Below are 26,331 nucleotides of genomic sequence, written 5' to 3' on the forward strand. Positions count from 1 at the left end.
ACAGAAGTCTGAGTTTGCCCACCCCTGCTGTGCAAAACAGCACCGGGCTTATACTTCAACAGCTCGTTTTGGAGAGAAATGGCCAAATCATTGATTTCTCCACCCTTTTGAAGCCATACAATACAGAGAGAGATGAGAGAGCAGCAAGGCCTTGCCTGAAAGTGCTAGGTCATTTATTTTATCTCTCGTGTTTTTCCCCCCCGCTCTTCATCTGTAAAAGACTCTCAGGGCGTTTTGCCAAGATCAATAAGTAAGACAGTCTCTGCCTTCAGGATGGCAATCAAAAAGACAGGATAAGCAAATAGAAAGGGAATATGAGGGAGCAGGGAGAAAACTGTGTACACATTTAAAGCACATCGCTCCCCCAAAGACTCCTGGGAACTGTAGCTTGTTACAGGTATACCTGAAGGAGCATCTCCACCCCCATCGTTCAGCCCGGACACTGAGGTCCAGCTCGGAGAGCCTTCTGGCGGTTCCCTCACTGTGAGAAGTGAGATTACAGGGAACCAGGCAGAGGGCCTTTTCGGTTGTGGCGCCTGCCCTGTGGAACGCCCTCCCATTAGATGTCAAGGAAATAAACAACTACCTGACTTTTAGAAGACATCTGAAGGCAGCCCTGTATTGGGAAGTTTTTAATGTTTGATGTTTTATCACATTTTTAATATTTTGTTGGTAGCCGCCCAGAGTGGCTGGGGAAACCTAGCCAGATTGATCAGGTATAAATAAATTATTATTATTATTATTATTATTATTATTATTATTATTATTATTATAGGTGCTGGGAATTGCAGTTCTGTTTATTTCATAAAAAATATACACTGCTGCATAGAAAAAGCTGAAATGCTAAAACAGGTTAAAATTCACACCAACTTTCCAAGCATCCAGGTAGGCTCGCCTATGCAATAATATTTTTTATCAGGTGCCAAAAAGAATACAGAGAAGGCACCTGCGTGGTACGAATAAGCAGTGAGTTCCAAAGTTGCTGCCAACACTAAACGATCAAGTTCTCACAAATACAGAACAGGTATTATGTGCCCCCCTTTAATGGTGCCAATTCCACTGATCCAAGTGGTTGAGAGGGAACATGTGGGGTAAGGCGATTTTGTAGGCAAACTGGTCCTAAATTGTTAAGGGCTTTATATACTAACACCTTGAACTAGGCCTGGTAGTTCTGTGGGGTAAACGACAGTTCTCAGGATTCTTTGGGGGAAGGTGTATGTTTTAAAAGGATGGGGCGTGAGCAGCTACAAAGTTCTTTATAATGACCTCTTAAGAATGGAAGCAGTTCACGAAGTGGCTAGAAGCCAGTGGTCTCTTGGCAGGGTCAAGGGAGTGGTCCTGCTCCCCTTCTTCTGCTATAGCCCAGTAGACAAAGATCAGGTTCGACAGAGCTGGTATTCCTTTTTTTTTTTTTTGTAAGTAATTTTTATTTGATTTTACAAGTGTAAAATTATAACAGTATCAAATACATACTCAAATTTAGAGTTTCCTCTGATTCTCAAGACTTCCCTCCATCCTCTCCATGGGTCCTATTGTCATCTTTTTCCATTGCATCTTATTTCATCATCCACATTTAAAGTCTCTCCATATTATCCAACATATTTGTTAAATCAGAAGTGTTGTTAAAATCCTGCTAATGTTTTCATTTGCTTACAGTGGTCTCTTAAATACAGTGGTACCTCTGGTTGCGAACGGGATCCATTCCAGAGCCCCATTCGCAACATGAGCGTTTGCGCGTGCGTGGGTCGTGATTCTCCGCTTCGGCGCATGCGCGTGATGTCATTTTGAGCGTCTGAGCGTATGCGCAAGTTGCAAAACCCGGAAGTGACCCATTCCGTTATTTCCAGGTTGCCGCGGGACGTATCCTGAAAAAACGTAACCTGAACCGAATGTAACAAGAGGTAGGACTGTACATTATAAATCTTTCCCACTCTTTCTTAAAAGTTCTGTCTTCTTCTTGGTTCCTGAACCTTCCGGTCAGTTTTGCCTTTTCGGCATAATCCAACAGCTTAGTTTGCCATTCTTCTCTGGTAGGGACTTTATCTTCTTTCCATCTCTGAGCTAGTAGCATCCGTGTGGCTGTCATTGCATACATGAAAAGTATTTTTCTCTCCTTTGGAATTTCTGTACTTACAATTGCTAATAAAAAAAACTTCTGGTTTCTTTATAGAAGTTATTTGAAACTCTTTCTTTCATTTCATTATATATCATTTCCCATAATTCTTTTCTTACCTTACATTTCCACCACATATGATAAAAGGTACCTGACAAAGCTGGTCTTCCAACAGACCTGGTGGGGACCCTGCAAAAATTCTTCCCACAAAAGCCAAGATGTAATGTGTTTCCTGCATTGCATTTGAAACTCAACTGTGTTTAAATGAATTTTTTTAAAATGCAAATAGGTCACATTGTAGTTGGATTGCAGCCAATTAAGTTCTACTCGCAGAAGACCCATTAATTCCAATAATAGCTAACACCAAATACAATCCCATACATTTAAAGCACTCTTACAGCACTGTCAGTGAAGAATCCTGGGAACTATAGTTTGTCAAGGATCTCCTCTCACCCCTCAGCACCCTTTAAAAAAACTACAGTTCCCATGATTCTTTGGGGTAAACCGTGGCTGTATAACATTATAGAATAATGCTTTGAATTATTGCCTTTTGTTAGAACAGCAAGAAATAAAACAGCAGATATTAAGGAAGGTATCTCGGCAAGAGAACTTTTGCATATCCCTGAATGCAGAAGGCAAATTCCAACTTCGTGACAAGGGAGAAGTTTGGTTTTGCTGTTTAGGCTGAGAGGCCACAAGAAATGACAGGAACCACTGCAAAATTGGGCAATGGTAGACGCAGATCAAGGAGGGGAAATGAAGTCTTTCTTCACACAAGTGTGTAATGGAATTTGCCACCATGAGACGCAGCAGTTTAGTATTCAGTTCCTCCTCATTCAGGCCACCGACAGTTTAGAGAACTGTTAGTCAGCTTTTAACGGCTTTGCAGATTACAGCTGTGTACACAATATATAATTAAAGCACATTCAGAGAACATTCTTTCTCCTCAAAGAATTCTGGGCACTGTAGTTAGTAAGAGTTGCTGGGAATGGTAACTCAGTGGGGAGTAAACTACAGTGCCCAGAAGTCTGTGCAGGGAAGGATGTGTTTTGAATATGCTTTAAAGGTACAGTCACAGAACTGTGCAGTTGTAAGAGACTCCAAGGGTTATCTAGTCCAAACCCCTTGCAATGCAGGAATCACAGCTAAAGAATCCATGACAGACAGCCATCCAACCTCTGCTTTAAAACCTCTAAGGAATGAGAGTCCGCCACCTTCCAAGGGAGTCCTTCCCACTGTCCAATAGCTCTTACCATCAGAAAGTTCTTCCTAATGTTTAGTTGGAATCTCCTTTCTTGTACAGTGGATGAGAGGTTGATACTGTCATCGTTTATTGCATTCGCCTGCTGCTTTATACAGAAGGAGAAGTCCCAAAGTGACTTGAAAGTCTCGAAGCGACAATATGAAATGCAACAAATAAAAGCAATTCAAAACCAGAACATTGAATACAAAATATACTGATCCAATAACATATTAGTAAGTGCAAGTCTTATCCACTTCGCTAAAAGGTGAGCAGCAACATAAGAAGCTAATGCGATTACCAAGGGCCTGAGTGAATAAAAAGGTGCCAGCTGTGTCTCCTTGGGGGACAGCATTCAACAGACAGCGGAGCCACCACTGAAAAGACCTATTTTCATGCACCTTCTGCACCTTCCTCAGGTGGGGCCTACAGAGAAAGCCTCTGATGAAGATGGCAGGGTCTGGTCTGGATAAAATTTCGGACAATCTTATCTGCATGGATTTTTTTCTGATCGTCATCTCGCTCCTTGATCTCAATGAGGTTGGGAGTTTCAGTAAAAAACACAAACACTTCTCACATATTCTAACTACTATGGATAATTTATATATATATATATATATATATATATATATATATATATATATATAATGTTACACACATTCTATGCATTAATACTCATAAAGTTACCAGTACAGAAACAGAAACGTACAATACATAGAACAGTAAAAAATAAGCCTTTAAAATGTACAAACTTGGGATCCAAATGCACCATAGCTTTAAAGCAGGATCATGCCACTTTAAACAGTCATGGCTTCCCCCAAAGAATCCTGGGAAGTGTAGTCTTTCAGGGTGCTGAGAGTTTTAGGAGACCCCTTACTCCCCTCACTGAGTTACAATTCCCAGAGGTCCCTGGGAAATGGTTTCGGTTGTTAAACCACTCTGGGAATTGTAGCTCTCTAGGGGGAATAGGGGTGAACTGCCAACTCTCAGCACCCTTAACAAACTACGGTTCCCAGGATTATTTGGGGGAAGCCATGATTCTTTGACTGTTTAAAGTGGCATGGTACTGCCTTAAAGGTATAACGCAGATGGGTGGGGTCTTGGTTTGTCCCTCTGGGGCAGGGGTTCTCAACCTGTGGGTCCCCAGATGTCATTGGACTACAAATCCCATCATCCCTGAGCTCTGGCCTTGCTAGCTAGGGGTGTTGGGAGTTGTAGTTCAACAATATCTAGGGACCCACAGGTTGAGAAAGGCTGCTCTGGGGTTTCCATAGAGCCAGCAAACAAGCACAATAAATCTCCAACTGTAACTAGATAATTAAGACTGTCCCTTTTACCAGCTGCCTAAATTCTGTGTTTCTGCAATACTACACTCTGCAGGATAGTTCTAGAGTAAATAATATTAGCTTCACATATCTTAAAGGTAAGATTTGTACTTTGATATGCAGGCCATCCCAGTGTACAGCTTACAAAACAGCATAGACCTTGGTTGCCTCCAAGTGCCAAGCCACCATTTTGCTTCAGGTTATTCCCAACCCGCCATCCCAAAACCACTGTTTTGTACTTGGCTGTGAATGTGGGGTGGGGAGGGAAGACTCAAGGATCAGGGCGGAGAAAAGACTAAAGCAGGGTTTCGCAAACTTGTGTCTCCAGCTGCTGTTGGACTACAACTCCCATCATCCCTAGCTAGCCGGACCAGTGGTTAGGGATCATGGGAACTGTAGTCCAACAACAGCTGGAGACACAAGTTTGTGAAACCCTGACCTACAGTTTCCCCCTTCTGCTCTAGACAAGGTGACACTCTATCTCCAAACTGGATTTGCTCTTGGTTAACACCTGCGCTGAGGTCTCGCTGAAAGCATTCTCAAACGCTGCAAGGACCGACGTCCTCAGCTTCTCCCTGAAGTCGTGCCCTACGAAGACATACAGGAAAGGGTTCAGGCAGCTGTTGACGTAGGCCAGACCTGAGGCCAAAGGTACCCCCACCACCAGAACGGTCTGCAGCCAGGGCGTTACTGTGGTGACCGACATCTCCAGGAAGGAGAAGACGTGATAGGGGAACCAGCAAATGAAGAAGGCCAAGACAACTGCCACCATGATCTTGAAGGGTCTGCCTGAGCGTGTGAGGCGGCTGCCCTTCAGCCTGGCCGTGATGATGCCATAACAGAACAAGATGATGGTGAACGGCACCAGGAACCCAACCACGAAGCGGGTCATCACCATGGCTCGGTGACGATCCTCTCCCAGCTTGGCAACCTCCTCCGAGTCCAGGTCATCCGACAAGGCAAAGTTGTTGTAGCAGTGGGTGGTATTCTCCTCGCCGGAAGAGCTCCCGGTGTCCCGGAAGAAAAAGTATGGGGAGCTGAGAGCCATGGCTGCTAACCAGATGCCCAACGCCACCATAGAAGCCAGCCGGGGCGTGCGGTAGTTCTGGGCCCAGACGGGACAAGCCACAGAGACACAGCGGTCCATGCTGATGACAGTGAGTAGGAAGACGCTGGCAAACATATTAAGGAAGGCCACGGTGGTGTTGAGCTTGCACAGAGCCTTCCCGAAGGGCCAATGGAAGCCAAGGGCCATGTAGGCCACACTCAGCGGGAGGAAGAAAGTGAAGACAAAGTCGGCCAAGGCCAAGTTGAGGAACCAGACAGTGTTGACAGTCCTCTTCATGCGGAAGCCAGTGACGAAGATAACCAGGCCGTTCCCTATCACCCCCAGCAGGAAGGCCACGCTGTAGAGCACCATGGAGAGCAGATGCATTGAGTCGCGGAGGCCGCTGTTGTCGTCAAAGTCAGGATAGTCCTCATAGTCTCCATAAAGGCTTTCTTGTGAGGTGGCATTGTCGGCCATTTTGGAGAAGGAGAACTTGAGTGAAATTGGGGTGAAGGGTGACCTGTGGGAAAAGGAACTATGGTTTGAAAGGCATGGAGTAACATTATACACATACTGTTTGTTGAATGAGTTGGGTTAAGAAAAAAAATGGCCAGGGCATAAGGGCTTAAAACAAGGCTGGAGAATCTGTGGCCCTCCAGGTCCAGTTGGACATGGATGCCCATCAGCCCCACCCACCATGCAAGGCACAGATTCCACACTCTTGACCTGAAATGATTTACTCAGGGTTGTAAATGCTAGCTGCTGACTGGGTTGTTTATAATGATTGACAATTACTTCCAGAGACTCGCACAAGGAAAATCCTTTCACCCCACCCTGTTAAGTCATTGATGACTCGTGTTGGCATATTTGTTTTACCCACAACACCATTTTCTGAGCCACTGCTATGGACTGCCGCCATATTTCTAGACTTTTTCAGCAGCCCTGAGGACTGGCAACTTGGGGGTTGCTTTTAAAAAGCCTACTGGCATCCTCAAGAAGCCAATTTTTCAATCAAGCATTAGACCATGTCCACATTTGCCCAGAATCCTGTAGGATATGCACTCTGCTTTATTACCAAACTTCTGAACAGGGATTGAAAATAAGGGCAGAAACTACATACAACAGCCATGTGCAATTGGTCCTCAATGGGTTTTTATCTGCTTCTGCTTCTTTCTTTTTTTTACAAAATGCAGCCTCAGAGGAGGAACAGTTCTACATATTTGTTGGCAGCAAGATGCTGTAAGTGGCACCCCTCCCTGGACCTGCCCATTTCATTACCACTGCCCATTTATTTCACATCTCCTTTTAGGCAAAGCAAGTGGAAGCTAAGAAGGAAGAGAGGTGTTCAATTTTACCTAATTTGTGGTTCTCAATATGATACACCAGCAGCTGCCAGCAGCGTGCCCTCCAGATATTGTTGGATGACAACTCTCATTTAGCCACAATCACCATGGTCACTTGTCAGTGATGACGGGCTTTGTATTACATTCAAAAATGTATTACAGTTGGGGAAATTGCTTGCAAAAACATGCATATTAGTCAAAATGTGTGAGTTTAGGACAAATCCACACGAAAACGCTGTTGAATTTTCATGAGGATTCTTTTTAAAAATCCAGAAATTGCTGCAGAAGAATGGTGAACTGAATTTAAGATTGGAAAAATGAGAGACTGAGTAACCTAAAAGGAGAGGTCTGCCCTATCTCTAGGGGAGGCTGTTTCCCCTTCTATCACAGCTTCATGCTAAGAGGGGCACAGTAAACATGTCTCCACAGCAAGGCAGAGCAAGTCCTAGGGGCTCCAGGAGTTGGCAGCAACCCACTTCCTCGAGTATAAGCCTTGTTGGGTACCCAAGAATCCTGACCCTGGACCAGAGCTGTCAAGCATCCCTTATTTGGTGGGACAGATCCCAGCGCCATGTCCCGCTGCTGTCCCTTATTGATGAGGCTTCATTTGGCTGCTGCCTGGGCTTTCTGCCTTTTCAACTTTCAGAAGTTGAAAATACCTGTGCCCGGAAAATCCCTTATTTTGGCTGCTGGTCCCTTATTTTCAAATCTGTAAGTTGACAGCTATGCCCTGGACACTTGCTCTTCCCCAGAGGCTACAAACTCAAAATGGAAATCCTGCATCGGGTGGGGGGAGTGCTTTTAAACTCTTTCCACAGATGCCATTTTCCATTTTTTTAAAAGCCCACCTAAAAAAATGTTTTTGGCCCTGCAAGGAAAAGCTACAGGTTCCTAACACATTTAACATTTTCAAAACTGTTTTTTTCTGTTTGCTCTTCCCAGTGTTTGGGATTTATCCAAAAGCTAGAGGATTTGGCGCAGATCCCAGAGAAGGAAGATGAAAAATGCCACAAGCAGCTATACACCGTTTAGCCACTAAGTGGAAGTAGAGATTTAAACTAGCAGCAAGTTTCTCTCCAACTTCTGCGACCTGTGAGTGCTGCACACCTTCCTAGCATCTGCCTTGCGCTTTCCAACAAAGCTGGGTATCGTGCCGGAACCAGTTTCACTTTCAGGAGAAAGATCCACAGGGAGCTGTAATTTTGTAAAGGTGCTGGCAATTCTTTTCTCCAGAGTCCTAACCTTACAAGTCCTTGGGACTGAAATGAGATCGAAAGCAAGGCTTGTTTGTAATTGGATACACTCCTTTCACCTAAAGCTATGTTCTCTGACTGAACTCTTCCTCTAACCCATAGGTAGGCAGACTAAGGCCCGGGGGCCAAATCCGGCCCAATCGCCTTCTAAATCCGGCCCGCGGACGGTCCGGGAATCAGCGTGTTTTTACATGAGTAGAATGTGCCCTTTTATTTAAACTGCATCTCTGGGTTATTTGTGGGGCTTGCCTGGCGTTTTTACATGGGTAGAATGTGTGCTTTTATTTAAAATGCATCTCTGGGTTATTTGTGGGGCATAGGAATTCGTTCATTTCCCCCCTCTCAAAATATAGTCCAGCCCCCCACAAGGTCTGAGGGACAGTGGACCGCCCCCCTGCTGAAAAAGTCTGCTGACCCCTGCTCTAACCTATGGATGGGGTAATGTGGGACTTACAGCTCCCATCAGCCCCAGTCAAAGCGGCAGAACAGGACAGGGCTCCTGTTCCTTTAATACTTGTGTCAATGGGGGAGCTTCAGCAAGTGTATCTCTGTAAGCACAACTCTTAGAGGTGCAGGAGCTGTGTCCCATTCATTTATTTCAGCTAAGGTTGGGCAAATTGATCAATTTCAGGTTTTTTGTTGTTTCCAAAATTCTGTTCTCCACATTTCACGAATTTCCATTTTCGAGGCGAAGGGGAACCCTCAGGAAAATTTGCCAACATTTTAGTGCGAATTTCTCCTAATACTGTACACACATTTGTATGCAATTTTGACTAATGCACGAACTTTTGCAAAGCAATTTCCCCCTCTCCAATATAATGCAGTACACTTTACCCCAATATATGCATCTTTGCAGACATTACTTGGCTGAAGAACTGCACTGCAGTTTTAGAGCTTTAGCAGGCAAATGTGCTGCCCATGAGTAATTTTTTTGTTGCCATAGCCACCCTTAGGTTGGTCTGGTTGCTATAAGTCCGGCTCTCAATCCAAAGCCCTTCCTTAAACGGGCTGACTGAGAAGTCAGTGATGGTGAAGCTGAAGTGGGGGGTGGAATACAAAGGCTACCTCACCTCCGTCAATGGCTACATGAACATGCAGCTTTCAAATACAGAAGAATATATTGATGGTGCATTATCTGGGCACCTTGGTGAAGTTCTGATAAGGTGCAATAATGTCCTTTAAATAAGGGGTGAAGAAGAAGAAGAAGAAGAAGAAGAAGAAGAAGAAGAAGAAGAAGAAGAAGAAGAAGAAGGAGGAGGAGGAGGAGGAGGAGGAGGAGGAGGAGGAGGAGGAGGAGGAGGAGGAGGGGAAGGGGAAGGGGAAGGAGAAATGAGAGAATAACTATTTTGGGGGGAAGTTGTTGTTTTTTAACTGTAATAAGAAATTTAGTTGTCCGGTTTTGTTGGTTTGCTTTTCAAAGGTTTTGTCAAGTAACATTTTTAATGGCCAAAAAATAAACATTGTCACTGAAGAAAAATTACCACTATGGAAGAAAAATAAACATACTATTTCTGACAGAAAAGAAAAGACAAGAAAAGAAAAGAGTATACATTTCAAAGGATGGCTGTGTTTCAGTTCGCTTATTGTTTCAGAATGTGCTAATTAGGTGGGTACACCTTTACATTTCAACTAAATCAAATTTCTCCTCCACCCCTAGTTTCAACGGGGCTTGCTGAAAACTTCAATGTGCATAGATTTTCCTCTGGAAAAAAAGGACAAGAACAGCAGAGGAACACTCGGTTCAGAGCCACAGCCCCCAAAATATCATCTTTAGCCGCAGAAAAAGGATTGTTTTGCACATGTCTTGCAGGACTTCACATTTCTTTTTCTTTCTTTCTTTTTTTGGTCTGTTAGCGCACCAGATGCCATGCAATTAGAAACTTTCCTTTGGCCAAGTCCAAAACTGCACTGCATCTGTTGTGGTTGGGGTGTTCTATGGATTGCATAGTCCACGTGATCATTTTACGAGGTTCTCTCCAAATTTATTTTATTCATATGTTTATTTAAAATATTTTTAGGATGCCTTTCTGGGCAAATGCCTGTCCAAAGTGGCTTAAAGACAAAAGCAACAACTGAGGAATAGAATAATAATAACAGAAAAATATGCCCTAGTTCTAGGTGTTGGAAGGTTTGAAGGACTGGTGGGTCAGAGAAAGAGGAGAGGGAAAAGAGGGCAGGGCAACATCCAAAGATGATCATGTAAGGGTTGTAAACATGGTGCCCACTGTAGAATCATAGAACTGCTGAGTTGGAAGGGACCATGAGGGACATCTAGTCCAATCCATGCAATGCAGAAATATTTTGCCCAGCATGAGGCTCCAACCCATAACCCTGAGATTAAGAGTCTCATGCTAGACCAACTGAGCTATCCCATACACTGGGGTTGGGTAGGGCAGATGTCACGGACTCCAACTTCCATCATCCCTGATCATTGGCTGGGCAGGTTGGGGCTGATGGGAGTCACAGCCCAGAATCTTTGGAAGGTACTGGCAACCCCTACTGTTATCCATCTATGTCCCTGGAAGAATGCTCATAGCTACAGGGTTGCACCATCAAGAAAAAGAAAGAAGCCAGCAGGTGTGGTTTGCCCTGCCCTGCCCTACAGAAACAAACAGAATTATAGCAGAGGCAGACAGAGTTAGGATGATAGAATATCCTACTTTACAAATGACAGTCCTCTGTTGAAACCAGGCCAAGTCTGGTTCAAAGATACAGCACTGGGTTGTCCCCAACTAAGTTCGAAGCAGAGGAGACCCCATGGAATGAATGGGCCTAAGTTCTTGTTTTTTTGTGGAGGGAGAGAAGGGAGGGAGGGGGCTTAATGAAATCTGCAATGCCAACTTCTTCCAATTTCAGCCAAACCCCACACCCGTTTGCCTTCTAAGAAGCGTTACAAAGGGGGCAGGCACCACGAAACCTAAGGTGGCTTGACTTGCCCTGCTACCAATTGAATCCTCCTTCTCAGTCTCTTATTTGACCCAGAGCTATATGAGTAGCCTGAGCAAGATAAGGACAATGATTTCAAATGATTATCACCTTTCACCCTACAGATCCGGAATAAAGGTAAAGGTAAAGGGACCCCTGACCATTAGGTCCAGTCATGACCGACTCCGGGGTTGTGGCGCTCATCTCGCTATATTGGCTGAGGGAGCCAGCGTACAGCTTCCGGGTTGGCAGGAGCAGGGACCGAGCAACGGGAGCTCACCCCGTCGCGGGGGTTCGAACCGCCGACCTTCTGATCGGCAAGTCCTAGGCTCTGTGGTTTAACCCACAGCACCACCCACGTCAGGTCCAGAATGGATTGGAATAATTCTTAAATACAGGTAACTCATAACTGATGGACATTTTGCTTGCTTTACACTCTTGGCAAAAAAAAAAAACCATTAAAAAGGGGGTGGAAAGGGGCTGGATGTTCAGAGGGGCTGCTGGAAAGAATGCCCCATCGTGAGCCACCATCCCTCGAACTCCTGAGGTCAGTGGAATGTGAGCACCTTAAATTGGGCCCAGAAACAAACTGGAAACCAAGGCACCTGTTTTGAAACAGCAGCTAGTCACTGCATTTTGGGCCACTTGAAGTTTCCAAGTAATCTTCAAAGGCAGCCCACATAGAGATTTGCAGCACTTCAAGCCTGAACAAGAAGAAGAAGAAGAAGAAGAAGAAGAAGAAGAAGAAGAAGAGGAGGAGGAGGAGGAGGAGTTTGGATTTGATATCCCGCCTTTCACTCCCTTTAAGGAGTCTCAAAGCGGCTAACATTCTCCTTTCCCTTCCTCCCCCACAACAAACACTCTGTGAGGTGAGTGGGGCTGAGAGACTTCAGAGATGTGTGACTGGCCCAAGATCACCCAGCAGCTGCATGTGGAGGAGCGGAGACGCGAACCTGGTTCCCCAGATTACAAGACTACCGCTCTTAACCTCTACACCACACTGGCTCTTGAATAAGGGACTCTGGGACTTCAAGACTGTCATGCAGCACTGGGGTGAATAAGAAACTGGGAACGAGGAGCCAATACTAGCCTCACGGGGCAAAATGAGGGGAACGTGCAAAGTGGTTTGGAAATCACAATTCGATTACGGTGATTGTGCCACATTATGGCACTCAAAATTGGGAGGCATGTCAATAACGCTAAGTGCGTCTGTTACACTTTAATTTCCCCCCACAGTTTGTTTTTTTTAGGGTAGATTTTTTTAAAAAATGCATTCTGCTTCCATAAAGCAAACCTACATTTATTTTGCATTCAGAAAAATTACGAGCAAACAGCATCAATAATAGACTTCCGACTTATTACAGGTGGAGCTTGGGAAATGCAATTGTGCCAGCCCCTAGAGCAGAGATGAAGAAGCTGTGCCACCATCCCCCAGACCTTTTTGGACTGCATCCCCCAACATCCCTGACCACACTGGCAGCAACTGATTGGAGTCCAATAACACATGAAAGAAGAAGAAGAAGAGGAGTTTGGATTTGATATCCCACCTTACACTCCCTTTAAGGAGTCTCAAAGCGGCTAACATTCTCCTTTCCCTTCCTCCCCCACAACAAACACTCTGTGAGGTGAGTGGGGCTGAGAGACTTCAGAGATGTGTGACTGGCCCAAGGTCACCCAGCAGCTGCATGTGGAGGAGCAGGGAAGCAAACCCAGTTCCCCAGATTACGAGACTACCGCTCTTAACCACTACACCACACTGGCTCTCACACTGGGTCACAGCTTCCCCACTCCTGCACTAGAATCTCAGGCTATGGCCAGGAAGACCTGAGTTTAAGATTGCATGAATCTCACTGGGGGACCCTGACTTGGTCAACTTGCGCTTTCAGCCAAACCTCCCTCGCAGGGTTGTTGTGAAGGTAATAAGGGAGGGAGCTGTGTGCTGCCAACTTGCAGTGCCCCCACAAACCACAGGCTGCTCTCAAGTCAGATCCCACTTCCCTGCCTTCTTAGGTAAAGGTAAAGGGACCTCTGACCGTTAGGTCCAGCCGCGGAGGACTCTGGGGTTGCAGAGCTCATCTTGCTTTATTGGCCGAGGGAGCCAGCGTACAGATTCGGGGTCATGTGGCCAGCATGACTAAGCTGCTTCTGGCAAACCAGAGCAGCGCACGGAAACGCCATTTACCTTCCCACCGGAGCGGTACCTATTTATCTACTTGCACTTTGACATGCTTTTGAACTGCTAGGTTGGCAGGAGCAGGGACCGAGCAACGGGAGCTCACCCTGTCGTGGGGATTCGAACTGCCCACCTTCCGATCAGCAAGCCCTAGGCTCTGTGGTTTAGACCACAGCGCCACCCGCGTCCCTGCCTTCTTATCTACACCCAATCCAGGGGGTGGCATTGCCGGCCAGCTTCCTCCCCCTTAGCCTCAGTGTTCTCCAGTGTTTTGCACCTCAGCATGGAAGAGGATGGAAATGAAAAGTATAATTAATTGGCTCCACCAGCCATTAGCTCTGGCTCCACCTACTGTTAGGCTCCTGTTTCCGGCCCTACCATTCTCCAGTGCACACCACCCACCACTGCATGCTGCAATGAGAAGGAAGGAACAAACAAATAAATGAAGAAGGTGAAATAACAATCTATAAACTTTCTGAATGGGTGTTCAAATCCTACATACCACCCCACCAACGATGCTACTGAAGGGAAATTCTATCAGCCTTACCTTTGAGCCCTTATCTCCCTAAATCTTTCTGCTTTTCTCACCTTCCTGGCCTCCGTACCTCTGGTTCTGGGGCTCTTCGGGGACCTTCTGTCCGTCTCTGAGCTCTCTGAGAGCCGCTGGTCCCTTGCAGGCTAGAGAGACTCACAGGTTGGGTGTGTGCATTCCTAGGGAGATGGAGAGTCCGGACGTGTGGCTTGAGGGATCGTCCATTACCCGCAAACCATTGCTCAATCACATTACTTTGGCAGCCTGCAGAGAGCTGGCACTGGGATTGCAGCAGGGGCAGGCTTAACCCTTTAACCCCTGGGCTAAACAACGGCTCGGCGCAGCACTGACGTTCCTCACAGCCCACCTCAAACATACCACTCCGGTATTGGCAAAGTCTCGGCACCCCAGAACAGGAGCTAGTATTATATCAATCATCCAGCCCAGTTAATTGCTTCCAGAGGGTGAGGTGAGCTAGAGGTCATAGCCCATACCTAGCATAAAGATCCCTTCCCAAACGATCACCTTTCAGGCAGAGGTCCCAGAGTAAAAATCAGACTTGTTTGGTTGGGAGAGCTCCGTTCTCAACTTCAGCTTGCAAAAACAGAGCAAATTTCAAAAGTAAAAATAAAATAAAAACAGTGTTAGGGTTATTGAATGGATTTTCATATGTTCTGGATTGATCTCAAGGAGTTTGCTTCTGCATGTTAGGACTTCCTCTGTGTCAAAGTTTGGCATGGCTTAGTTTCAACTTAAAAAATGGTATGTGTTATGTACTAAGCTTGGATCCTAGAACAATAGGCAAGTAGGATCCTAGAATGCAACAACTGATTGGTTTGCAGAAAAACACCAATCAGGCTCCAGGAGGAAGTTAATCAGCCTATTAGGCTGGTAGGATCGTAGAATGCAACAACTGATTGGCCTGCAGGAAAAGACCAATCAGGCTCCAGGAGGGAAGCAGAATCAGCCAATCAGAAGGGACTCGTTGTGTAAATAATGTATATAAAAGCCTGAGGTTTGGGGTGCAATTCAATCACTGTTTTACAAGGTGCAATAAAGAGCATGAAATCACTACAGGACTTCAAGTATATTTCAGTGTGTGTCCCACCGAAGGAGGGAGGTAGACCAGGGCAACAGACAGTTCTTGTGGGGGGGTTCTAGAGATGATGACTCGTGCTTCTTCTTCCCAGAAGGTCCTGGCACAAACTGATCCCACTCATCACCTAACAGAATGCCTGCTATCCATGCTCACATTCTACCTTGAAGGCACTTACCAGTTACAGGCTCAGACGTTATCATCAGCCTTGTTTCTTCTCTCTGTTTTCCCTCCATTGTTGACCATCTAGCCTAGCAGTGGGGAGCCTCCAACCCACAGTCTGAATTAGGCCCACGGGACCATTTGCCCCAAATGACACTCGCCTGCCCCATACCTAGGAATGGGGGTGAAGTTCAGTTTGCATTTAAAGTCAGTGCTACCTAATTCACACTTTCTGAAATGCCAACCCAAACCCAAACATCCTTCAGAAGTCGCCCTTCTCCGAATTTTGCAGTGCAGTTCTCCAGCCAGGAAGCAGGTGCAAAAAAAGAAGAAGCAGCATATACTGGGGTAAAGAGTGCATAAAAATGCAAATATTGGTGAAAATGACCAAAGAGATGCATTGTATTAGGGGATGTTGCTTTGCAAAGATGTGTCCATTAGGGGAAATGCACACCAAAATGCTGACAAATATTTATTTTAAAAAATATATATTTAAAAACGGCAACAGATTTGGGAAAATGCGGAGAAATGAAGTTAAAATTGGAAGGATGAGAAACTGAAATTGAAAGGCTTGCCTATCACTACCCACAACTGATCTCAAAGGGAGCCTTCAAATGTACCAATCCCTGCCCAAAGTGAGATAGATATATAGATATAGTGGTACCTCGGGTTAAGAACTTAATTCTTTCTGGAAGTCTGTTCTTAACCTGAAATTGTTCTTAACCTGAGGTACCACTTTAGCTAATAGGGCCTTCTCAACCTGAAGCAAAGTTCTTAACCGGAGGTACTATTTCTAGGTTAGCAGAGTCTGTAACCTGAAGCATCTGTAACCCAAGGTACCACTGTATAGATGTAGATGTAGATGTAGATGTAGATGTAGATGTAGATGTAGATGTAGATGTAGATGTAGATGTAGATGTAGATGTAGATGTAATCTCAGCTGATTGGTGCTAACTACAACCCCTGCTGGAATCAAGACCCCCCCTGAGTGCAGCCAGACCCTGTAGAAAGTTGGAAACGCAATCAGTGCCAATCAGTTGAACAGCACTTGACTGCAGCTCCCATTATGATGGACTGCAGGGATCGTCCTTTGAAGCTCCGTATGAGTTCAAGCTGGTCTGCAAAGAAAGGAGTCGGGAGCACACTTGGAATATTCTCCCAGCTCTTTCCTTTGAAGCCGGTCCTCCTGACGTCATGGTGGCCCACAAGGGCGGGGTTGCTCAGAATCTACCCTGCCAGCTGGATCTTTTCCTTCGCCCCTGACGCAGAACTCTCCTGGAGAACTCCAAAAATTGCACTCTTATCTTTTTGACTGTATTTTGGCTGGCCTAATAGAAGTATTGCTCTAATATGGGTTTTGGAATTGTACTTGCGGCCCAACGCAAGTAGATGGTTGAATAATAATCAGTCTTATTACTCTTCCATGTCAGTTTTGCATGTGTCAATTTCCACCCTGTTTTTACATTAACCTGCCATTAAAAAAAGCCAACATATCGATACAAAGCTTCATATTTAAATGCAGCCATGACTGTTTAAAGAGGAATGATACTGCTTTAAATGTATAATGCAGATGACTACTACTACTACTAATAATAATAATAATAATAATTTATACCCCACCCATCTGGCTGGGTTTCCCCAGCCACTCTGGGCGGCATCCAACAAAATATTAAAATACAATTGTCTGTCAAACATTGAAAGCTTCCCTAAACAGGGCATCCCTCCTAATATGAACATTTTTAATGCACTTTTTCCTAATGCTCACCTTTTTTGCAAGCTATTTCCCCTAATGGAAATGGTTTTGATGTATAAATTTGTTTTAATTGCTTTAATCACGAGATTGTTTTATACATGTTTTACTCTTGGCATTTTTTTTTTTTATAAAATTTTTATTAGATTTTAAACACATAATAAAAGACAATACAAGACAATACATAAACAAACAAACATATAAACACGTATACTTTCTTAACATTTTTTCCTTGACCTTCTTTCGGCGACTTCCCCATACCTCCCCTTTCTGCATCCCTGTTATCAATCTTTTCAGCATCCCCTAATTTCCATATAAGACTTTCTTTAGATCTTGTTTCTCATATCCAATTGCTAGTCGCTGCAATTCTATTTTGCATTACCCAAAACATTTTAACATTCATTAATTTTACAACAGTTCTTAAGATAGATTTTAAACTTCTTCCAATCTTCTTCCACCGTCTCTTTCCCTTGGTCACGGATTCTGCCGGTCATCTCAGCCAGTCCCATATAGTCTATTACCTTAGTCTGCCATTCTTCCAGTGTGGGTAGTTCTTGTGTCTTCCAATACTTTGCTAATAATACTCTTGCTGCTGTTGTAGCGTACATAAAAAACGTCCTGTCTTTCCTTGACACCAATTGGCCTACCATACCCAGGAGGAAGGCTTCTGGTTTCTTCACGAACGTGCATTTAAGCACCTTTTTCATTTCATTATAAATCATTTCCCAGAAAACCTTGATCCTTGGGCACGTCCACCAAAGGTGGTAGAAAGTACCTTCAGTTTCCTTACATTTCCAACATTTATTATCGGGCATGTGATAAATTTTTGCAAGCTTGACTGGGGTCATGTACCACCTATAGATCATTTTCATGATGTTCTCTCTTAAGGCATTACATGCCGTAAACTTTATACCGGTAGTCCATAACTGTTCCCAGTCAGCAAGCATAATGTCATGGCCAATGTCTTGTGCCCATTTAATCATAGCTGATTTAACCATCTCATCCTGTGTATTCCATTTCAACAGCAAGTTATACATTCTTGACAAATTCTTAGTATTGGGTTCCAAAAGCTCTGTTTCTAATTTTGACCTCTCCACCTGGAAGCCAATTTTCCTGTCCTGTTTGAAAACTTCATTTATCTGGTGGTAATGTAGCCAGTCTCTTACTTTAGACTTCAACTTCTCATAACTCTGCAATCTCACTTTCCCCTCCTCATGTTCTATAATTTCCCAATACTTTGGCCATTTGGATTCCATATTAAGTTTTTTCACTTCCTTAGCTTCCATTGGTGACAACCACCTGGGGGTTTTGTTTTCCAGCAAATCTTTGTATCGAGTCCAAACCTTATACAATGCTTTCCTAACAATATGGTTCTTAAAACCTTGATGGATTTTTACCTTGTCATACCATATGTATGCATGCCAGCCAAATCTGTTGTTAAACCCTTCCAAATCCAAAATGTCTGTGTTTTCAAGAAGCAGCCAACTTTTCAGCCAGCAAAACGCCGCTGATTCATAGTACAGCTTTAAGTCCGGCAGGGCAAACCCCCCTCTTTCTTTTGCATCAGTTAATATCTTAAACTTTATTCTGGGCTTTTTGCCCTGCCAGACAAATCTAGATATGTCTTTTTGCCACTTCTTGAAACAATCCATTTTGTCTAAAATCTGCAATGTTTGAAACAAAAACAACATTCTAGGCAAGACATTCATCTTAATGACAGCAATACGGCCTAACAAGGAAAGTCTCAAATTTGACCATACTTCTAGGTCTTTCTTAATTTCTGTCCAGCATTTCTCATAATTATCTTTAAATAGATTCACATTCTTAGATGTCAAATTAATCCCCAGGTATTTCACCTTCTTTGCTATCATTAAACCAGTTTCACTCTGGAACTTTTCCCTTTCAACAGCTGTTAGATTTTTGTCCAGTACTTTTGTTTTCTGTTTGTTCAACTTAAAACCTGCTACTTGACCAAATACTTGTATTAGTTCTAAAACTCTTTTCGTACTAGTGTCTGGCTCTTGTAAAGTTAAAACTAAGTCATCTGCAAATGCTCTCAGTTTGTACTGTTTAGCTCCGACCTGAATCCCTTTAACCAGCTGATCCTCTCTAATCATGTTTAATAGAACCTCCAGGACAGATATGAAAAGTAGTGGGGATATTGGGCATCCCTGTCGTGTCCCTTTTTCAATAGCAAATTCTTCAGTGACCACATTATTTACAATCAGTTTTGCTTTTTGCTCAGAATAAATTGCACTTATACCATTTTCAAAACCTTGGCCTACCCCCATCCCTTGGAGATTCTTTTTCATAAAACTCCAAGAAATGTTGTCAAAGGCTTTCTCCGCATCCACAAATATTAATACTGCCTTAGTATTAATATTAACTTCCAATAACTCCATAATGTCTATTATATTTCTCACATTATCTGACAAATGTCTTCCTGGAAGAAAGCCCGCTTGGTCTTTATGAATCTCCCCCACCAAAACTCTTTTCAGTCTTTTTGCCAAAATATCTGCAAAAATTTTGTAATCCACATTGAGTAATGATATAGGGCGGTAGTTCTTGACCTGGTTCTTCTCAGTCTCTGTCTTTGGTATAAGCGTAATATATGCTTCTTTCCACGAATCAGGTGCCTTTTTCCCCTCCAAAATTTCGTTACAGACCTCCTTCAACGGTTGCATAAGCCATTCTTTCAAAGCTTTGTAGTATCTGGAGGTCAGTCCATCCGGTCCTGGAGATTTTCCCAATTGCATATTTTGAATGGCTCCCTCAATTTCTTGGTCAGTTATCTTCTGATTCAAAATCACTTTGTCTTGTTCCGAAATTTTTTGTAATCCATATTTTTTAAGAAATTCTTCAATTTCTTTGTCGTTCACTGGCCCTTGTGCATAAAGTCTCCTGAAATAGCTCTGAAAACAGTTTCTAATCTCATTAGGTTTATAAATGTTTTTTCCCTCAACTTCTAAGTTGGTAACCGTATTCTGCTTTTGTCTCTTCTTCAGCTGCCATGCCAAAAGTTTCCCACATTTGTCTGCCGATTCGAATGTCTTTTGTCTCATTTGTTTTATTTTCCATTCTATCTCTTGATTCATCAATTCCATATATTGTCTCTGATAAAACTTGATTTCCCTCAGGATTTCATGAGACTTTGGTTTAGATCTCAGTCTTTTTTCTCCTTCTTTTATCTTATCCATGATCTTGTCCTTTCTCTCATTCTGTCTCTTCCTTTTTACGGCATTCTGTTGTATTAAAAATCCTCTCATGACAGCTTTACTTGCGTCCCAAACCACTCTTTTTTCCACTTCTGTTCTCAGATTTATCTCAAAGTAGTCTTTAACTGCCTTCTGGGCCTTTTTATATACCTCTTCATCTCTAAATAGGGAGTCATTCATCCTCCATCTAAAAGAACCAGCTGTTGTTGAGTTCATTTCCATCTTTACAGCGTTATGGTCGGAGCAAGTCTTTGGGCAGATTTCCACTTTCTTGACCTTTGATGCCATCCCACTAGTTATCCATATTTGGTCGATTCTTGTCCATGTCATTTTTGCTTCAGAGAAGAAGGTTCCCTCTCTCTCTAGAGGGTTCCTTGTTCTCCAAATGTCAATCAGATTTATATTGTCAGTCATTTCAAAGAATGTCTTAGGTAATCTCCCGTCCTTGGAGATCACCTGTTTTTGTGCTTTGTCCATATTTGTAGAGACCACTCCATTCATATCTCCCATTAAAATTACATTGTAATCCAGAAAGTCTGTTAATGTCTCATGCAGTTTCTTAAAAAATTCCGACTTCCCTTCGTTTGGTGCATAGACTCCTATTATCAATAATTTTTCTCCTTGTACTCGGATTTCAATTGCTATATACCTTCCTTGTTCATCTTTGAATATTAATTTCGGGGCCAACTTCTCCTTTGCATAAATCACCACTCCTCTTTTCTTCACTTTATCCGATGAGATAAATTCTTGTCCTAATCTTTTGTTGATAAGTAATTTTCGGTGTAACCTAGTCACATGGGTTTCCTGTAAACAAATCAAGTCCAATTGTTCTTTTTTCAGAATGTGGAAGACTTCTCGTCTCTTCCTAGGAAGGTTCAAACCATTACAATTCCAACTTAAGAATTTCAAAGACATCTTGTTATTTATTCAGTTGCCCCTCCAACGGCTCCAAGGAGATCTTCTGTTGATTTTCTAGCTCCAAAAGATAAATTCGAAATGTCTGGTAGGTTTTCTAGGTCCGTAGGTTCCGCCGTTTCCTTAAGAAGGTCCTCCTCGTTTCTTGTCAGGAACTGTTCTTTGTCTTGCACTGTCTTTATCTTAATTTTCTTTCCTTTGTAGTTAAAAGACAGACCTTGTGGGAACTCCCATCTAAATAGTATGTTGTTCTTTCTCAATAGGGTAACCAAGTCCTTATAGTGGGTCCTCGCTTCCAAAATATTTTTAGGAATGTCTTTAAAAATCTGCACACGTGAGTCTCCAATTTCAAGGGCTGTATGGAAATGCAAATTCAATATCTTATCTCTCTCCTCCTGAGATCTCAGAGTTATAAGGCAATCTCTTGGGCTCTTTCTGTTCTGTCTCCTTCCCAGTCTGAAAGCAGTTGTTATCTTAAATTCCTCCTCTTTCAAGCTGTCCTGCCAAAATTCCAGAAATTCTTTTGTCAAATATTCTATCAAGTTATCCTTTTCATTTTCTGGAATCGATCTCAGTCTTAAATTTTTATTTTTTCTCTGTAATTCCAGTAAAGACAGAGCAGCCTCATGTTCTTCCAGCTTTTTACAGACTGGTACTATCTGTTCCTGTGTATTTCCTGCAGAAAGTTTTGCTTCCTCTGCCGAAACTTTTGCCTCCTCTGCAATCTTTCTAGTTATCTCGTTCTCTTGAACTAATTTATTTATAGTCTCTGTATTCAAATCCAATTTTGTTGATAATTGATTCAGCTGTTTGGAGTTTTCAGTGCTCTGCTTTGTTAGCACTTCTAGGGTTTCATTTATTTTGACTAATGCTTTGGTTATTGTTACTGTATCCATGGAAGGAGCTGCAGGTGGTACAATTGAGCCTCTTCTTTTTTGTTCAGCTTTGCTTTTGGCCCTTGTTGTTCTCTCCTCTATTGGGCCACTCATATCCCAAGGTCTTTCCCACGGGAATCACTTTCAGGTGGAAAATTCCACAAGTCTGTTTCTTACAGTAAATAGTAGTAGTTATTTCCCTTTAGCCTCTAGATGAAGCAGTTCAGAATTTCCAGTGCAAGGTAACAAAGTTCCCTTCCCAAGCAAACAAAGGTAGCAACCAAATGTCCTATATTCTTCTGAGTAGCCAAGTTGTATCTTTCCAAAGTATCTTTCCAAAATTCCAAACTTCTGTCAAATCAAGTCTTTAGTTGTAATCCAGCAGAACACCTACTTTGTAGCAAGTCTCAAATGACAGCTCTCAGTCCCGGTAGCTCACTCCCAGGCAGTCCTCCCCAAGGGTTTAAAGCGGCAGAACTTTCCCTTCCAAGCCTCTTTCGTGCAGGCAAAACAGTTCATAAATCTTCCCTCCCTGCCCCTGCTTGCTAAGGGGGGAGCTGGGTCCGATGCCTGGGTCGTTCACTTTTAAAGCCTTTCTGACAATTGCAGCTTCCTATTTCGATGCTTTATTTACATGCAGTCCGGAGAAGGCAGACTTCCTTATTTTAAACCTTCTCCGCTTTCAGCCAATTTACGATTATTTCCTTGTAAATTTGTTGCTCAATCTTACTCACGGTAGTCCAATTTGTAATCCAAATGTCAGGAAGAAGTCGGCGCTCTCCGTCAATGGCGACGCGGCTTCACTTCACGGGCTGGGTAGCGGCTCTCAGCCCCGCGCTCCCCCGCTGCCACTCCGGAGCCTTTAAAAAGGCTCCCTTGCGATAAAGAGGGGCGCTTTAGGTGCCCACCGAGCCTCCTTGCTCTCAGGCTCTGTGCCTGAGATTTTAGGGGTCCCCGCTTCGCCGTAGCGGTCGGACCCGAACCCGTGAAGAGCCTCCCTGAGCGGAGCTCAGCGAGAGGCGGCCATTAGCGCTGGCGCCAACCGGAAGTCTTCCTACTCTTGGCATTTTTACAGCTAAATCACTTCGGAATGTTTCATAGGAAGTGATTCACAAATGGAGTGCAATAATATAATGCTTTCGTGGATGTTTCCTTTACTGATAAATGCATTTCCATGCACAATTTACCCTAACCTGCTCATTCTTATACACATTCTCTAGGTTAGAGATCTGCGTCACAAAAGTCCGAATTTTGCAGGGCGCTAAAATTCAAGCCAAACTGAATTCCTTCCCGATCCCTAGTGTGTTCCCAGCTGAAACAAAATTGCTTATGCTAGTGGCCAAATGATGGGTATAAAACCTGCAGTGAAGACACCTGGGCAACTACAATAGCTACTTTTGTAATGAAGCAGGCAATCCTAAAGACAAGAAGCTGGTGTAAGTTAAGCAGGCATAAAGTACATCAGATTGAAACTCCATTCACTGCTGGGTGAGTCCCCCTAAGCCTGGCAGAGGGAGAACAAGCCTTCGAAATAGTGTTAGAGTTACACCACCTTTTCACTGGCTTAGCAGGTCATGTGACTGAGCTAAACAGGTTCAGGATCCAGCCTAAGTCCCTCCTCTATGGTCCCAAAATGCCATGCCCCTGCAACACACCCTTTTCAGAGCTTAGATGGGGAATATACCATGTTGGTGCATCTCCAGTCAAGCTGAGGGTGGGGCATTAATACTAGCATAGCCCAGCTGCACGGGGAAGATACCAGCTCTACTGGAGATCCATGGAATCCTCACCCCACTCATCCCAGTGGATCTTGCTTTAAGATTGGTGCATGCTCCAGTTATCTCCCGCTTGGACTACTACTGCAATGCGCTCTACATGGTGCTACCTTTAAAGGTGACCCGGAAACTGCAACTAATCCAGAATGTGGCAGCTAGACTGGTGACTGGGAGTGGCCACCAAGACCATATAATACTGGTCCTAAAAGATCTTCACTGGCTCCCAGTACGTTTCCAAGCACGATTCAAAGTGTTGGTGCTGACCTTGAAAGCCCTAAACAGCCTTGGTCCAGTATACCTGAAGAAGCATCTCCACCCCCGTCATTCAGCCCGGACACCGTGGTCCAGCTCTGAGGGCCTTCTGGCAGTTCCCTCACTGCGAGAAGTGAGGTTACAGGCAACCAGGCAGAGGGCCTTTTTGGTAGTGGCACCCATCTTGTGGAACGCCCTCCCATCAGATGTCAAGGAAATAAACAACTACAGTGGTACCTTGGGTTAAGAACTTAATTTGTTCCAGAGGTCTGTTCTTAACCTGAGGTACCACTTTAGCTAATACTGCCGCTGCGCCACGATTTCTTGTTCTCATCCTGAAGCAAAGTTCTTAACCTGAGGTACTATTTCTGGGTTAGTAGAATCTGTAGCCTAAAGCACTTGAAGCGTCTGTAACCCGAGGTACCACTGCATCTGACTTTTAGAAGACACCTGAAGGCAGCCCTGTTTAGGGAAGTTTTTAATGTTTGATGTTTTATTGTGCTTTTAATATTCTGTTGGGAGCTGCCCAGAGTGGCTGGAGAGGCCCAGCCAGATGGGTGGGGTAATTATTATTATTATTATTATTATTATTATTATTATTATTACTCCCTTGGGGGGGATCACAAGATTTCTTTTCTAGAAACAGGTGTACATGTCCTCTCCTCCAAATTTATACATTAAAATAAAATGAAAGGGGAGAAAACCTTCCAAAATGGTAATTTCAGCATCAACTTCCCGAAAATGCCATGCACGATTCTTGGGCTCTTACCCCCGGCCCCAGGAAGACAGCAACGCCTGGCGGCTAGAGCTGGGGCTGGTTGCCAGGACACGGGCCCACTCACAAACAAGGCAAACAGAGCAGCCGCAAGCTCAGAGCATTTCTGACCACAAGCCACAGCTGTGACAAAGCCAGGCTTCCCATGGGCAAAGTGGCCAGCAACACCCATTTGAGGCTCCGTGGCCAGAATGGCTCAAACATTACAATCAGTTGTGGGGTTGCTGGTTTTTTTTGTTTTGTTTTGTTTAAGTGGGGAAAAAATCCATCATTAAGAAAATAAAGCCCAGACATATATAACCTCCCGCAATTTGCTGTGCCCAAGGAAGTTCCCGGACTTTCAGAATCAGCCCTGCGCTCTAGGATAAACAGTGAAGCCACCAGTTACTTACTGAGTTCTCATCCCCAAGCCCAGACAGATGGATTTTCACTAGGGAATCAGAGGGTGGCAGATGGGTAACAGAGAGTCATCCCAAACTAATATTGTTCTAACCCAGTTTATCGGGGGTGTTGTGGGATCTCAAGGAATGGAAAGGGGGGAAGCTGGGAGATGAGCAGAGGAGAGCAATAGCTGAGGGTGGGAAAGGACGAGAGAGCTACGCTTCAGAGACAGTGTGGGGTAGTGGTTAGAGTGCTGGGCTCGGGTCTGGGAGACCAGGGTTCAAATCCTCACTCAGCCCCAAAGCCCGCTGGGTGGCTTTCAGACGGTCACTGTCTCTCAGCCTAGCTTGCCTCACATGGTTGTGAAGATAGACTGGAGAGGAGGGAAAACCAAATTTGCCTTGTTGAGAAAAGGGGGGCGGGGATATAAATGTAATGATTATTTTTTTTAAAGGGCATTTTGACGTTCTCTGCAAGTCTGCAAAAGCTGCTACCCTATAACAATTATTAGGTCAGTCGGCCATAATTATAATACATGATGACGCCACTAAAAGCATTGCATTGATTAATTCATATTGCTTCTTAGCCCCCCTGCTAATTGCTTCTTAGCCCCTCCATGTCTTATATTTTGTATTGCACAGCACCATCCCAGTGTAATACTTTTCTTATTTTCTGTCTCCTTTAAAATAAAATTTTAGACGTTTATTTATTTATTTACTTGTTGAAAAGCCTAAAAGGACAAAGAGCCGTCTTTGAGCGTAGAAAAACTTGCCAGAGGGGTCGCCCAGAGGCGCATCTCACTCGCCATAGGTGAGCTGCTGCTGACATACCTGTTTTAAAGGCATCGCAGACAGGTGCAGACTGGGCTTGCATTGCAGGCTGCAGGGTGAAAGTGAAGCTGTGGTTGGAGAAAGCAAGTATTTGCCCAGATTCCAGAGATTAATCTGGGTGAGTCTGTTAAGCAAAATAACAAATACAAAAGGAGTCCCCTAGCACATTAAGAGATTAAGAAAAGCATTTCAGCCCAAAACTTTACGTGGACCATTGCCCACTTCACCAGATGTATCAAGTGTGACTCTCGGTTGATGCACACACAGGAGAAGGTTATTACGCAGCGAGACCAGATGGCCCAGTGGTGTAAGAGAGTAGACCTTTAACTCTTCTCGCTGGACCGCCTTTTCAT

At 43.9% G+C, this 26,331-nt stretch overlaps 1 protein-coding gene across 3 annotated transcripts; it reads right to left on the bottom strand.

The window, feature by feature from the left end:
* Positions 1-1,494: 1,494 nt before the first annotated feature.
* On the bottom strand, positions 1,495-26,049 carry LOC310768770 (chemerin-like receptor 1). 3 transcript variants are annotated; one of them, XM_083627530.1, is made up of 2 exons: positions 13,968-14,126; positions 1,495-6,246 (listed from the first exon to the last, which is right to left on the bottom strand). In XM_083627530.1, exon 2 carries the CDS (start codon positions 6,201-6,203, stop codon positions 5,139-5,141), a length of 1,065 nt encoding a protein of 354 aa, XP_083483656.1. In that variant the 5' UTR covers positions 6,204-6,246; positions 13,968-14,126; the 3' UTR covers positions 1,495-5,138. The 3 variants fall into 3 exon arrangements, with proteins under 3 accessions (XP_083483656.1, XP_083483657.1, XP_083483655.1); XM_083627531.1 differs by lacking the exon at positions 13,968-14,126 and adding an exon at positions 25,979-26,049 and having other exon boundaries at positions 3,981-6,246; XM_083627529.1 differs by having other exon boundaries at positions 3,981-6,246; positions 14,009-14,726.
* Positions 26,050-26,331: the final 282 nt, after the last annotated feature.

This window comes from Podarcis filfolensis (assembly GCF_964270895.1).
Source record: "Podarcis filfolensis genome assembly, chromosome: 8".
Taxonomy (NCBI): Eukaryota; Metazoa; Chordata; class Lepidosauria; order Squamata; family Lacertidae; genus Podarcis; species Podarcis filfolensis.